Source organism: Balaenoptera borealis (genome assembly GCF_965194805.1).
Source record: "Balaenoptera borealis genome assembly, chromosome: 5".
Classification (NCBI taxonomy): domain Eukaryota; kingdom Metazoa; phylum Chordata; class Mammalia; order Artiodactyla; family Balaenopteridae; genus Balaenoptera; species Balaenoptera borealis.
In genome coordinates this window covers 55,818,592-55,833,206 of record NC_138862.1, presented here as the reverse complement: position 1 = coordinate 55,833,206, position 14,615 = coordinate 55,818,592, and the positions used below count along the sequence as shown (strand labels likewise).

Sequence of the window (14,615 nt, the reverse complement as noted above, 5' to 3'; positions counted from 1 at the left end):
AACATTGCAAGTTAAACTGACGTGCAGTTTTAAAGATGGTAAAATAAGAAAAATATCTATCTTAGAATTGATAGAATATGTGTTTCAACTTGCATACAAGTTTAAGATGATTAAGTGAGCCAGGTTGATGACAAGATGCTGTTTGAGATAGAATATATAGAAATGTGTGAATCAGGAGATGAACTCTAAGGTCTCATTGTGTGTGTTTAAGATCTCATCACTTGTGTGTGAAGATAGAACCTTTTTAAGATATGGAAAAGTTCTTGCTCTAAATGCCTCCTAAAATGGTTACATGCTCAGAATATGCACAGGAGTTCATTCTTGTGAGCACACAAATGTGTTTTTATATGTTTATATTCACTGCTATTTTCTTATTCTCAGTGCATTCAGCTTCTGCAGAGGTTAACATATAACGTCAAAATTTTGCATTCTGGTGCCAATATAGATGAATTAATTACATTCCTGATTGATCATATGTGAGTATGCAACCAAACATGTAACCAAATAATCTACTGGTTTAACTAAAACCGTGTAATAGTTCTATTTTTCTTAAATAAGTTTTTTAAACTGAGTGAGCCTGATTCTTGTTTATTCCTCTTAGATGATTTCAAAGATGATTAAAGCAGCTTTAATTTTTATAACAAAAATTTATGAAATGAATTGATTGAGACAGGAAAACTTATTGAAGCTGAAAATTATGTTTATATTTAATCTTATTGACCGAAGAATATACTGATGAGATAGCACATGGTTACTCTGACAATTATTTCTATATTTGTATGCTGCAATTGAGTAGGATCATTTAGTTTCAAAACATGAAATAAATGATCAGTACTATTCAAAGCTTGGCAGTGTTCACATGTTAATCAAATTTTTCTTTGCTTAAAAAAAGGAAGGAATTTAAATGTGTAAATGACTATATAATTTTGAGTAATTTAGAAGGAACCTAATGTTTTTATCTTTTATTATTTTTCTTAAAACAACAGTCAGTCTTCTGAAGATGAGTTGACAATGCCTTGTCTAGGCTTATTGGCAAATCTTTGTCGGCACAATCTTTCTGTTCAAACGCACATAAAGACTTTGGTAAGAAGTTTATAAAATGTTTCTCTCTAGTTTTGTGGTGGGCTCTATGCTTAAAGAAAATTTTTTTCACCTTTTTCTTAAAAATTTTACAAGAATTATCCTGTGTTATCTAGCTGGCCCATCAAAGTTAACAAAGAATCATATTGACATATAAATAACTTGAAGTATTCCAGCCTTCATATATGTTTAATTAAAACAAGTTAAGAGTTAATAAAAATGTTAAATACTAAAAGTTTTTCTTCTCCGTAGCATCTCATTATTTGTCATATTGAATAATACAAGAAATGCTAAATTATTTTGTGTTGATAGAAGGGAGACACGGGGCTTCCCTGTTGGCACAGTGGTTGAGAATCCGCCTGCCAATTAAGGGGACACGGGTTCGAGCCCTGGTTTGGGAAGATCCCACATGCTGCGGAGCAACTAAGCTCGTGTGCCACAACTACTGAGCCTGCACTCTAGAGCCCGCGAGCCACAACTCCTGAAGCCCACGTGCCTAGAGCCTGTGCTCCGCAACAAGAGAAGCCACCGCAGTGAGAAGCCCCCGCTCACGGCAACTAGAGAAAAAGCCCATGCGTGGCAACGAAGACCCAGCGCAGCCATAAATAAATAAATAAATAAATAAATTTATTTTTATTTATTTATTTGTTTGTTTGTTTAAAAAAGGGAGATATGCCATTGGCAGTTACATTTACCGCAGTCTTGTATTTCCACAAAATCAATTACAGCTCTCCCAGAAAGATTTATGAGTAAGTACCTAACATCACTACCAGTACTTGTGGTAAGTGAAGGCACTCAAGTGAGGTTAACTGAACCACTGTTAGAAATATATTAAATCAGGAAAGTTCATTGATTCTTTAAGGTGCTTTGTGAACAGTTCCCTTGCTATGCAATATTCATTATTACTTGTTTTAAATTAAATAATAGCTCATTTGTTCATGTGCTGGATTTTTCTGACCTGGTCTTATTTTGTTGGTGGAGGTTATTTTGAGCCATAGAACTGTTTGAGAAAGGTAAACATTTGCTCATAAACCCATGACTACACACTGCTCTTCACTTAGATTGTACCTGTCTATACTACTGTAAGCAATATGTAAAAGTATCATCTTACTCACTTCTTGAATGATCTCTTAAGTTGATAATAATGTTTAATAAAAGTTTACCTACTCTGTGTAAGATATACTTTCTAAAACAAAATGTAAGACTCAAAATTTTTTTTATTCTAATTTATTTAAAAATTTTTTTCTTCCTCAGAATAATGTGAAATCTTTTTATCGAACTCTTATAAGCTTCCTGGCCCATAGTAGTTTAACTGTGGTTGTGTTTGCACTTTCAATATTATCCAGTTTGACGTTAAACGAAGAGGTTGGGGAAAAGGTAAATTTTTTTTTTTTTTTTTTTTTTGCAATTTATGAAAATAATTCTGAAGTTTATATTCTCTGATACTTTAAAAGTCATTGAGACTCTTTGTTGAGTTTTAGGATGGTCAACTTAAATTTTTTTGTATAATATACTTTTCCTGATTTGTTTTTAAGCTGTTCCATGCTCGAAACATTCATCAGACTTTTCAACTAATATTTAATATTCTCATAAATGGTGATGGCACACTAACTAGAAAGTATTCAGTTGATCTACTGATGGATCTTCTTAAGAATCCTAAAATTGCAGATTATCTTATCAGGTATGGCTCTCTGACAAATTTTAGGGCTTTTTTTTTAAACCAAGATGTATTTGTAATAAACAAAACTGCCTTTTTAGATTTAGTAAACTTGGACTCTACTGATTCACAACAGACTAAAATCAAAATGTTTTCATGTGCTTTATTCCCATTCTTTTTGCTCTCCTGACTTGAAATGTAAAAGTATGACAAGGGTGTGTGTGTATGTTTCAGTCTTTGTCTTAGGTAAATAAGGTTGTGTCATTCTCCAGAATTATACATATCTTGATTAATCTGTTTCAAAACCAGTTTTACATCTGAACAGTATGATTTATTTTATATATAAATCATTTTTAATGTATCAATTTCATAATTATCACTTGATGTATATTTTTATTTTGAACCTAGGTATGAACACTTTTCTTCATGTCTTAATCAAGTATTAGGTCTGCTTAATGGAAAGGATCCTGATTCTTCTTCAAAGGTATATAAAAACACAGCTTTTTGTTTTAAAGTTTTTAAAAACTATAACGTGCAGAAAAATCTAAGTGCATCGATCTCTGAACCTTTACAAAATGAACACAGCCGTATAACCAGTATCTAGAGCAAGAAACAGAACATTACCAATACTTTGGAACCCTCCTTGTATCTTCATAAACTGGCATAATCCCTTTGGAAAACTGTTTCATGGTGCCTGTTAAACACATGTACACCCTATGACACAGAGATTCCACTCCTAGCTATATAACCAAGAGAGACATTTCACCAAAAGACATGTAGAAAATGTTAAATAGAAAATGAAAGTTTAAAACTGGTACTATTTACAGAGCGGGAAAAGATATCTACAATACATATATTGAACAAAGGACTCTTATCTAAAGTATATCATTTAAAAATTTGTACCTATAAATGAGAAAAAACACTGAACCCAGTAGATAACCTGAGCAAAAAAAAAAACGAATTGGTCAATAAATATGAAATGGTTGCTCAACTTTATTAATCTTCAGGGAAATGCAAATTTAAATGGTAATGCAATACCAGTACATACCCACTGATGGTTAAAATTAAAAATGTGGATAATATCAAGCATAGATGAGAATGTAAAAAATGTAAAGAGAGTGTCGCTGTACTCATGGGGTGAAAATTGGTACAGCCATTTATGAAAACTGGTATTATCTACTAACATAAGACATATGCAACTATGACCCAGCAATTCCACTCTTAAATATTTACCCCAAAGAATCAAATACTTGTGTTCACCAAAAGACATGTACAAAACATAGCAGTACTGTTACCAATAGCCAAGAATTGTAAACAACCTAAATGCCATCAACAGTGGAAATAATCTGTGGTATATTTATACATTGGAATACTGTAAGCAGTGAGAATGTGTGAAATGCAGCTGCATGCGAAAATATGAATGAATCTCACTAAGATAATGCTAAGCTAAAGAAGCCAGATGTAAGAGTATACACTATAAGATTCTATTTATATATAAAGTTCCATGTGAGTTTTTAATATAAACTGGCAAGCCGATTGAAAAATTATACAGAAATGTAAAGATCCAAGAATAGCTAAGGTAAAATTAATCCCTGGTGTCAGAAATCTGATGTGGAGTAGTGGTTGGGGCATTGTCTGGGAGGGGACACAAGGGGATTCTGGAGTTTTAGTGGAATTCTCTTGACCTAGTTGCTAGTTATACAGGTGTATTCACTTTGAGGAAAACATCTAGCTTTGCAGTAGCAATTGATATGTTTACTTCCCTGTATGTTATACTTACAGAGAAAGTGTAAATGAGAAAGTATTTGCTTGTATGTGCAGAACGTATCTCTGGTAAGATAAATAAGAAACTGGTAATATTGTCTTTTGCTTCCAGAAAGTGTAGTTAGAGGTCAGGCTAGTACCTTTGACTTTTGACCAAAAGAATGTATTATCTATTCAAAAACAAGTACTACAGTTTATATTTAAAAGAGAATAAGTCAAAGAGTTTATCATGAGTAACATAGTAAATGCTAATGGGCTGAATTCTGTTAAAAGCAGACATTATCAGGTTGATTAAAACACAAATCCCAATTGTATGCTGTTTACAAGAAACAGATGACGAAAGGTAGAAAATAAGTGAGTAGGCAAAGAGGTACCAATAATTTTTTTAAATTATAAGTTGGTAGTAAATGAAATACAGTAGAATTTAACTTAACAGCTAGTAAACAAGTTGATGTGGGATGCTATGTAATGGAATAAGGTTTGGTTATGAAGCAAGGAAGAAATGAAGTAGAATAGGGAGGCAGGCTAAGGGCCTGATTGCCACACTGTGTAAACAGTGTAAACAGTATGGAAGTAGCCATCCTTAAGCTTTTAAAGCTATGGGATGCCACTTTTAAATATTATTCTAAAGTATGCTTTATAGCAGTTCTTAAATCTTAGCATGATAGCAGGTATTCTTAATTACTAATTTTATTTTTTCATTTTTGAAACAACATGTTTGTGCTGAAAAAAAATTAAGTGCTGTAGAAGGTATATAAGATTAGTTGAAGTTGCCCTTTCTTCTTTGGCTCTCACAATCCTGTTACTAGAAGTAACTACCATTAACAAATTTATTTGTAACCTTCTGGAACCTAGTGACACATTTTGAAAGATAATACTCGGAAAAATTGGAAGCAACTTTTAATTTTTATTTTATTTTCTTTAAAAATGTATATCATTTACAGCTTCATTTTTTGGTTGCTTTGTGCATTCAAGTCTAATGAAATTGACATTTAATGAAGGCTTTATATTGCACAGGTTTTAGAATTACTTCTTGCATTCTGTTCAGTGGCTCAGCTGCGCCACGTGCTTACGCAGATGATATTTGAACAACCTCCATCTGGCAGCACCATTCTGGGAAGCCGTTCTAAGTGTTTAGAACCTCCTGTAGCTCTGCTTCGTTGGTCAAGCCAACCTTTGGATGGATCAGAAAACTGTTCTGTTTTAGCACTGGAGTTGTTCAAGGAAATATTTGAGGTACTAGAGTGATTAACAAATTGACTTTTCCACTTTTATGATTCTCAGTGAACAGTTTGTTTTGTAAAATGTTCATAATAAACTTCCAGTTGTTCATACACTTCAGGAAAACTTCTCAATTACTAAACTCCCTACCATTCAGCTACTGAATTTCTTTTTTCTGGCAAGGTCACAAATATTAGCGAGAATTTTGTTTGTTTGTTTTTTCACTAAATAGCTTATATATACTTCTTTCAGTATAACAAGTAAAGGTATTGACTAAGATTTGTATGGGTTGTTGGTGAATGACTGTGCTTCTTGCAGTAGTCACGTTCTGTCTCTCCATCTCAGTAGATACTGTCTACTGTCTTTATGGAATGGATATATAGAACATTGGATTAAGTCAGTCAAATGGAGTGGAGCATGCCAGGTACTTAGGATATAGACAGAAATCCTTTCCATAGAGGCCTTTACCTTCTGGTAGATTCTACTCTCTAGGTCATTTAGTATTCTGTACTATTCTCCCTGTTTTTATACCCATTCTGTCTACCCCAGTATCTTACTAGAATGTTTACCCTCTCATGACTGGATCCTGTGCACAAACCAAAATGTTTATGAGTGATTAAATATATTTGTTAAGGATTATGCACAAATTATTCTTTCTGTTTCATGTTGATCTTGACTGTTAACAGTCAGTTTTAGCATTTAAAAAGCGCTTTGAGATTCTTGATGGGAATTATTTGTGGTTGTAAAGTATTAAGACCAGTGTCTGTTATTTAGTTATTGTAATTACATTTAGCAAATTCGGGATATTTGTTTTCAGTACATACTTTTAATTTAGAATAATTTTTAAATCACAGATACGGTCCCCTTTAAAAAGTCTTGTTTGCATTCGATTAACCCAAAACCTTACTGTTCCATTTGAGAAAAAAGTCATCATAGCCCTCAAAACTGGATAAAAGGGTAGATTTTAAATGTGAGACACAGGTCAAAGAATTTTTGAAGTAATTACAGTTGACCCTTGAATAACATAGGTTTGAACTGCTTGGGTCCACTTATATTTGGATTTTTTTTCAATAGTAAGTACTACGGTACTACGGAATCCATGAGGTTGGTTGAATCCATGGATGCAGAACCACAGATACAGGAGGCCAGGGCCAACTAAGTTGTACTGAGACTTTCGACTGCATGGTGGGGTCAGCATCCCTAACCCTCACATTGTTCAAGGATCACCTGTATAAGAAATTTAAAGAGTGTTGCAGTTCAGTGATGACCGTTTATGCATTCTGTATTCCATCTCTGTTTTTATTTTTAATCATTGGTGGTGGTTAATTCTCCAGGATGTCATAGATACTGCTAACTGTTCCTCAGCTGACCATTTTGTGACCCTTCTGCTGCCTACATTCCTTGATCAGCTTCAGTTCACAGAACAAAATCTAGATGAGACCTTAATAAGGAAAAAATGTGAAAGGATGGTCAAGACCATTGAAGTTTTGTTAAATATCCTTCAGTATAAACATGGAAACTAAATAACTACTTATTTTTTTAGAATTGTATTTACTGCATTTTTGTCTTTATAATTTTGTCACTTCTCATGCTTGAATCTGTTCAGAATTACTGAACTCAGGTTTAAACTTACAGACCTGATATTCAAGGAAGAGTCTCTGAAAAAGTTATCTAGACTTTTTTTCCCCTTGTTTTTCTGTGTAAAACTTTTAAGCTAAAGAACATTTCCAGAAATGCTCTTTAAACTTGATCTGTACATTTTTATCATAATTTGAGATTAGGAGATATATTCTAAAATAACTACCCTGGTACTCTCTTTTGATGCAAATTGCTGTCCCTGGATGATGTGTGGTGCCATTCATTGATGGAGTGTATCAGAGAAGAAAGATTGGTAGTTATTATTTTAGCTTAGTTTTTTAGCTTGTGTTTTAAAAATTAACACCTCTATAAATGTTTCAGTAAAGATGACATTACACTTGGTTATAAAAAAGATAACCTTGTATTTCAGAGCAACAAGAATTTGCTCAACTTTTTCCTGCCCTAGAGCAAACTCCGCATCTCTCTAATCTCTTCTCTGAGCTGCTGCTTCTTAATTTTCCTCTTTCTTGATGGCCGTGATTCTCAACTCTGGCTATGTATTAGAATCATCTGGAGAACATTTAAAAATACTGACTCTTGAACATTACTTCCAGCGATTCTGATTTAATTAAAGTAATGTGAAACCCTTGGATGGAGGAGTGTTTGTGATTGACTGTTTAAACTACCCAGGTGATTCTAACATGCAGCCAAAGTTGAAAGCCACTGCTGTAAAAACGCATGATTATTTTGCTTGACCTTAGAGATACTATCTGTAAAATATTCAGGGCTTCTCTCAGTGAATGGTACCAAACTTAACTCTTTTTAAATGATAGATATTCAAATTAACTACAGTACAGGAAGAGAAATTGAGGAATAACAAATGAGAAAATAACTTCCCTTATTTCAACAAGTATTTATTGAACCGTTGTGACACCTGTTAATAAAAAGCTAACATCCAGTAGAAAAGCAGATCCTTCCTCTGTTTTACCTCTGAGTCAGAAACTTTTGATGTCAGTCCCATCTCTTGCCACTTGTCAGTCACTTAAATGCTCTGAGCTCTAGTTTCCTAATCTGTCATTGAGCTAATGTAACAATAATTACACCAAATTGCAGGAACAAGAATAATTTGTATGAAATCATCCTAAAAGCTGTAAAGAGCTATAAAAATAGAAGGGTTTTTTTTTTTGAGAATTTTTTGTGTTCCTTAACAAAACTTACCTCTGTGTGGAGATGATGCTCTAAAAATGCATATTGCAAAAATTCTGACGACTATCAAATGTACCACTCTGATAGAGCAACAATTTACATATGGCAAGATTGATCTGGGGTTTGGAACAAAGGTAGCAGATTCTGAATTGTGGTGAGTACATGAAATACAAATGGCAAAACAGTAATAAAAATCAAAAGATGTAATGATTCTCATTCCTTTTGGAGGATCATCCTTGGGTATGTTCTGTTAAGCCAAGGTGTAACAGAGAATTAACAAAAATATTTTCATGATGAATTTTTTAAAAATTCACTTAATTCATAGATAACATGCTTCTAAACAGAGGTATTAATATCTGTGATTTATTTTTCATTGTTTAGGTTTGTCTTATTTTAATTTGTTGTGATTCTCTAAGGGTCTTTTATACTTCTGAACATTTTTTTTCTAGTTCCTTTTTGACATTGCCTGAGTAATTATTTTTATATTCATTTAACTTCATATTTTGAAGTGAAAAAGCATGAAAAAACAGGGATCGTTTTTATTTCAAAGAAATCCATCACTGCTGAAGGTTTCTAATAACAAAGACAACTCTTCTTCTTTAGCATGTAAAGGCTTATGGTTAAATGTGGATTTTCACTGATAGTAATGAGATTATTTTATCCCTCTTCTCCCCCATGAATTAAGTCCATCTAACAAGTCTTTGCTGAGGACCTGCTAAATGCTGAACACTGATTTGTTCCAATTTCCATAAATGTCAAAACTGTCAATAATTACATTCCTCAAGAACAAGAATTATCTCTTTTTACTTTTTTGTACTCCTTTTCAATTACAAGGCTGAGAAAAACGGCTTAGTATAATTCATTCAGTAAATATTAGATATTCTTTATTGCCTAAGGTTGCCCTCTCTTGTTAATATTTTAGTGACAAGGCTAAGAATTAAATGAGTCATGTTGCCAATGCTGCTAGTAATTTCAAGCAGAAAGTTGAAGCCTGTTGGTATTTGAGATTAGAAAAAGAAACACTGTCTAAACTTAAACTGTTAATACTAGTTTGTTCTCTTTGGATCTTGGGTTATAAGGATGTTGGTCTCTGATATTTTTTTCTTCCCTTAAGAACCAATGCTTAATCTTCTTGAGGTTTAAGAACAAAGGTTTTGGGTTTTTATTTTCTTTAGATTTATGGACAGAAATAAGCTCTAAGCAATTTTTGAGTTATCTAAGTTAAATATGACTTATTTTTAAAGCAAACTTGCTGCTGATGTAATTTTGAAAACTCTTGATTTGATGAACAAACTTAAACAGTTGGTTCCTGGTATGGAAGTAAGCTTCTACAAAATCCTTCAGGTGAGTTTAAACTCTTCAAATATTGAAGTTGATTTATATATAAATGTTTCCTATTATATGTTTCTGTTGTAATATTCTTAATCTTTAGAAGATTAATGTTTTTCTTAGAACTGGCCATTGGAAGGAAGTTTAAAAATTGTTAATTGTCTCACATAACTATAATATTCTCACTACACGGTTATTTTACGTAGTTTCACAGGAATTGAACATAAGTGCTCCTGACTCTAATGTATGGGATGTTCATGATAGCGGAGCTTCCACAGCCTTTTCCTTTTTTGTGTCATATTTCCGGTTTCTTCATTTGTTTCTATTGGCATTGTGGTAGGGGGGAGTGGTATTTGTTCTGGGGTGTTTGTTTTTGTTTGGGGTTGATGAGGTAAGGTTTTAAGACAAGAGGGAGACTCCTGGAAGAAACGGACTTGATTGTGAGTGATAATAAAATTAGAGAGGTGTGCAGAAAATAGTTAACTTACAGATTTCAATAATAATAGTAGCTGAATAAGAGCTCTAGATGTTTGCCTTGATATCCACAAAACTTGGCTTATAACAGATATTTAACAAACGTGTGAATTAAGTTACTATAATACCACAGATGTCTCCAGTGCCTGTATACACACGGTAGAAGCCAAAACTGGATCCTTAGGCAGGGTCTACTTATACACTTTGAGAGCACAGTGCTTAGGAGATGGGGATTCAGATGCTGACTCCACCATTTCTTAGTCAGTGCAGACGTGAGCAAGTTACTTCACCTCTCTGAGCTCCAGTTTTCTTGACTACAAAGTAGAAATAATGATCCCTGTTGATGGGAGGAGTTATGAAGGGTTACCATGAGGGTTTTGGAGATAAAAGCCATCTCTGTAGTTCTGTGGCATTAGGTTATACTTGAGTACCTATAAAACACTTAACATTCTAAAATGTTTATAATTATAAAGGATTTATAGTTTAATATTTTTCTCTGATTTTATGTCAATAAAATTTTTTTTCAGAATAGATGATTTGAGGCTTAGTACTAATGTAAAATTTACTGACATGAAGGACTTATACTTTAAAGTATAATTGTTACATTCACTAAAATAAAATTTTTTATTGAGTTAATTTGAATTTTACTTTTATTTTTTACTTCAATTTGGAAATGATTAGCCATTTGTTCTTCTAGCTAGTTTTTCTTTTAAATGGTAGCTAGAAAAATAAAACAATAACTCAAAACATCAGTCAGTTGTAGGTGATATTTAAATTACTCAAAGTATTTAAGACATGATTTTCATAGGCACAATAAAGCATTCAAAACCTTTGCCAGATTTTTTTAAGCCAACCTTACTATTGATTGTATAGACAGTTATAACAAGGTAAAGACTAATAAATACATTCAAACATCAGGTAGAAACACTTTCGAATTTGCCTAGAATTATTTTATGATTTAGGTCTATTTATTCACCTTACTCTTAAAGACCTGACGTTATTTATTCTTTCTGCCTTTTATTTTCTGGTTTCTGATTTACTTAGGATCCTCGCCTGATTACTCCCTTGGCTTTTGCTTTAACATCAGACAGTAGAGAACAAGTACAGTCTGGATTGGGAATGTTATTGGAAGCTGCTCCACTGCCAGATTTTCCTGCGTTAGTGTGAGTTATAATCATTTGCAGTGTATCTCTTGTGCTGGAATACCCTGCCATGTTTCTTCAGTAGTCCTGAATATAGATAGATTGGAAAATTCGTGAATTGAAGACTTCATTGTAATAGTAATTTTTCAAGTGAAAAATGTTCTTCAGTTAAAAAAAAATTTGATTCCCACAATTCAAAAAGCCAGATGTATACTCACTTAGGGAATAGCTAGATCCATCCAGGTGATTAAATGTATTATCCAGATGCTACGCCTCTCTGTCTCAACACCTCTTATTAACATAGTAGCTTCTGTGCTAAGCTTACATCCTACCAGTTCAGTTTCTCCATACAAAGAGTTTTTCTTTCCCAACCGTGTGAGTGATAAGTCTAAGTATCGCTTTCATTGACCAGATCTGGGTCATTTACCAAGGAAGGGATTCCTAAAGAAAAAAATCTGTTATTATCAGAAGGTGGGATAATGGCCAGGCAGAATTATCTACTATGTTCATCTATTTTAAACATTAAGAGAATATTTGCAATTAGGTTTGAAAAAAATTCAGATTTTCAGTGCTGTCTGTAAACTAAATGGTTGACAAAATGTCTAGTAGGGTTCTACTTTAATTTTAATAAGTTTAGGTAGTCTATATGAATGAATTTGCAGAAGTGGTTTGAATGAACTGAGACAGTTGTTAAGTGGTAAGACATTCCTATATGCCAGGGGTCAGCAAACTCTAGACAGCAGGCAAGAGCTTATTTTTATAAATAAAATTTTTTGGAACAAAGCCACACCCATTCATTTGCATATTGTCTGTATTGTCTACATCTACATTTATGCTATGACGTTAGGGTTGGGTAGTTGTAACAGAGACTGTGGATCCTCAAACCTAAAATACTTAACTACCTTGTCCTTTAAGAAAAAGTTTGCCAACCTCTGCTATTTCTTTTAACTGACTGAGCAAACTCATTTTTCAGAATTAATAATTTAAGTAGTCATAAATTAAGAGATGAAGAACTGTGGAAAACACGACCTAGAGACCATGTAATTGAAATTCCTTTCATTTTATCATATTTTTTAACAACTAAATGGATAAATAGAGAGCTTCTCAAGTTACAAGGTAGACGTCTGTGAGGCTGCTTTATTTTGTGGTAGCTTGCGTCTTCAACTGTGGTAATCTGACATGAAGCAAAATCCCCCACGCTTCAGAGTAGAAAGCTTCAGCTTCACTGAAAGGTGGAGTTTCACCCAGTGTCTCTGTATGTGCAGCCTTCCTATCATTTCACTATGTCTTTGCCATCCCTCCCTGTCTTGTGTTGTATAACTTTCTCTTTGGACACTATCTCAGATGTCCACTTACGCTGTTTTATTTATGTCCATTTATGCCTATATTTACATTACCTTAGTTTAATAAGGTGCATTTATATACTTGATGGGTAGGTAGGTGGATGTGTAGGTTGGTTTTTTGGAGTGTGTTTGTTTTATTTAAACATTTAACAAATGTTTAAATAAGGTGAGGGCCAGCTTGTGCCAGGCCTTCTTCTAGGCATTTTGAATATTGCAGTAAATGAGGGGACCTTCTGTCATGAGGTTTACAAAATGTTTCATAATGAGCATGTCACTATGGGTGGAAGGCCCGAGGAAGTGAGTCTGAACTGAGACCTGATGACAAGAAGGAGCCAGTGCTATGCAGATCTAGTGGGAAGAGTGTTCTAGGTAAAGGAACAACTTGTACAAAGGCCCCGAGGCAGGAACAAGATGGGATAAGTGGCAGGGGCAGAATGGAAGTCAGGTTGGTGAGAACATACTGACTGAGAAAGGGGAAGGGCAAAGGAAAAAGTAAAGGCCAGGTGATGTTGCCCATGGTTAGAAGGATGTTCTTACCAATACCAGTAACTTTGTATTTAATTTTTACAAGTAATCCACACTCAGAAACTAGTTCTAATGCCTCCAAACCAGAGGTGGAGTTGTCATTATAAAGGGTTGTGAGTAGAAAAGAGTTTCCTCTGGCAAATTTAGGATATTTACCCAAATCCTGCTTCATCATAGATTCCAGGATTATTTCAGAAATATTTGAAGACTTACACTCCCCAAAAGACCCATTCTCAATGAGTCCCTAATTGTGTACCAACTCTGCCTTTTGCTATATTTTTATATAATTATTTCTCTTTTTTTGATTCCCATTCAGACTTGGAGAAAGTATAGCAGCAAACAATACCTATAGACAACAGGAAACAGAACATATGCCCAGAAGAATGCCTTTGCAATCATTAAATCACAGTTTTCCAACATCAGTAAAATGTTTAACTCCTCCACTTTTGAAAGATAGAGTTCCTGGATTGAACATTGAGGAATTAATAGAGAAGCTTCAGTCTGGAGTTGTGGTGAGTGATAAATAGACATTATAAGTAGGATTCTGCCTGGAACATACCAACTAAATATCAACCCTTATTCTAACATTTATCTAAACAACTTTAGATGCAGATTTGATCATTGAAGCCTTATCTTTTACTATAAAAAGTAGCAGTATCCTGGAAAGTTTGGAAAGAGGAAAAAATCAGTCATAAAATTCCCACATTTTAACATGGCTATCATCTTCCCTTCGTCTCCCCGAACCAGCCCACCCTCCCACCACCCCCACGCCACCCCCGACTTGAATATACTTTAAATTCCCACGAGCGTATCAGATCTTACCCAGATATTCTTCTGCAATAGCCAGGTTAGTGAAATGTTTGTGACCTGCCTCATGTGACATTAAGTTTCAGTGATTTAGTCTCACATTAGGCATTTATTTTTTTATTTTGTTGAGCGTTAACAATTTCTGATTTTTTAACTATTAAAACCCAGGTAAAGGATCAGAATAATGATGTGAAAATATCTGACATAATGGATGTATATGAGATGAAACTATCCACATTAGCCGTGAGTACAAGCTTATTTTAATTATGTGTAACAGTTAAGCTTTAAGAGATGTTTTCCAGTAAATGATGAAGATTAATGATATGTTTTCTTACAGTCCAAAGAAAGCAGGCTACAAGATCTCTTGGAAGCAAAAGCTCTGGCCCTTGCACAAGCTGATAGACTAATCGCTCAATATCGCTGTCAGAGAACTCAAGCTGAGACAGAGGTGTGTACAATATAAAGACACATCTGATTAGTAAAAAAATA

At 33.8% G+C, this 14,615-nt stretch overlaps 1 protein-coding gene across 1 annotated transcript in view; it reads left to right on the top strand.

Annotated features, from left to right (window-relative positions):
* The window catches only part of CIP2A (cellular inhibitor of PP2A), a 31,344-nt gene that overhangs the window by 6,419 nt on the left and 10,310 nt on the right, over positions 1–14,615 (top strand). The window contains exons 4-16 of the mRNA XM_082394667.1: positions 382–476; positions 987–1,083; positions 2,335–2,457; positions 2,616–2,761; positions 3,146–3,221; positions 5,519–5,737; positions 7,057–7,216; positions 8,519–8,660; positions 9,751–9,850; positions 11,354–11,472; positions 13,636–13,831; positions 14,295–14,369; positions 14,464–14,574. Coding sequence (XP_082250793.1) covers positions 382–476; positions 987–1,083; positions 2,335–2,457; positions 2,616–2,761; positions 3,146–3,221; positions 5,519–5,737; positions 7,057–7,216; positions 8,519–8,660; positions 9,751–9,850; positions 11,354–11,472; positions 13,636–13,831; positions 14,295–14,369; positions 14,464–14,574 — 1,659 coding nt within the window. The remainder of the gene's footprint in view (positions 1–381; positions 477–986; positions 1,084–2,334; positions 2,458–2,615; positions 2,762–3,145; positions 3,222–5,518; positions 5,738–7,056; positions 7,217–8,518; positions 8,661–9,750; positions 9,851–11,353; positions 11,473–13,635; positions 13,832–14,294; positions 14,370–14,463; positions 14,575–14,615) is intronic.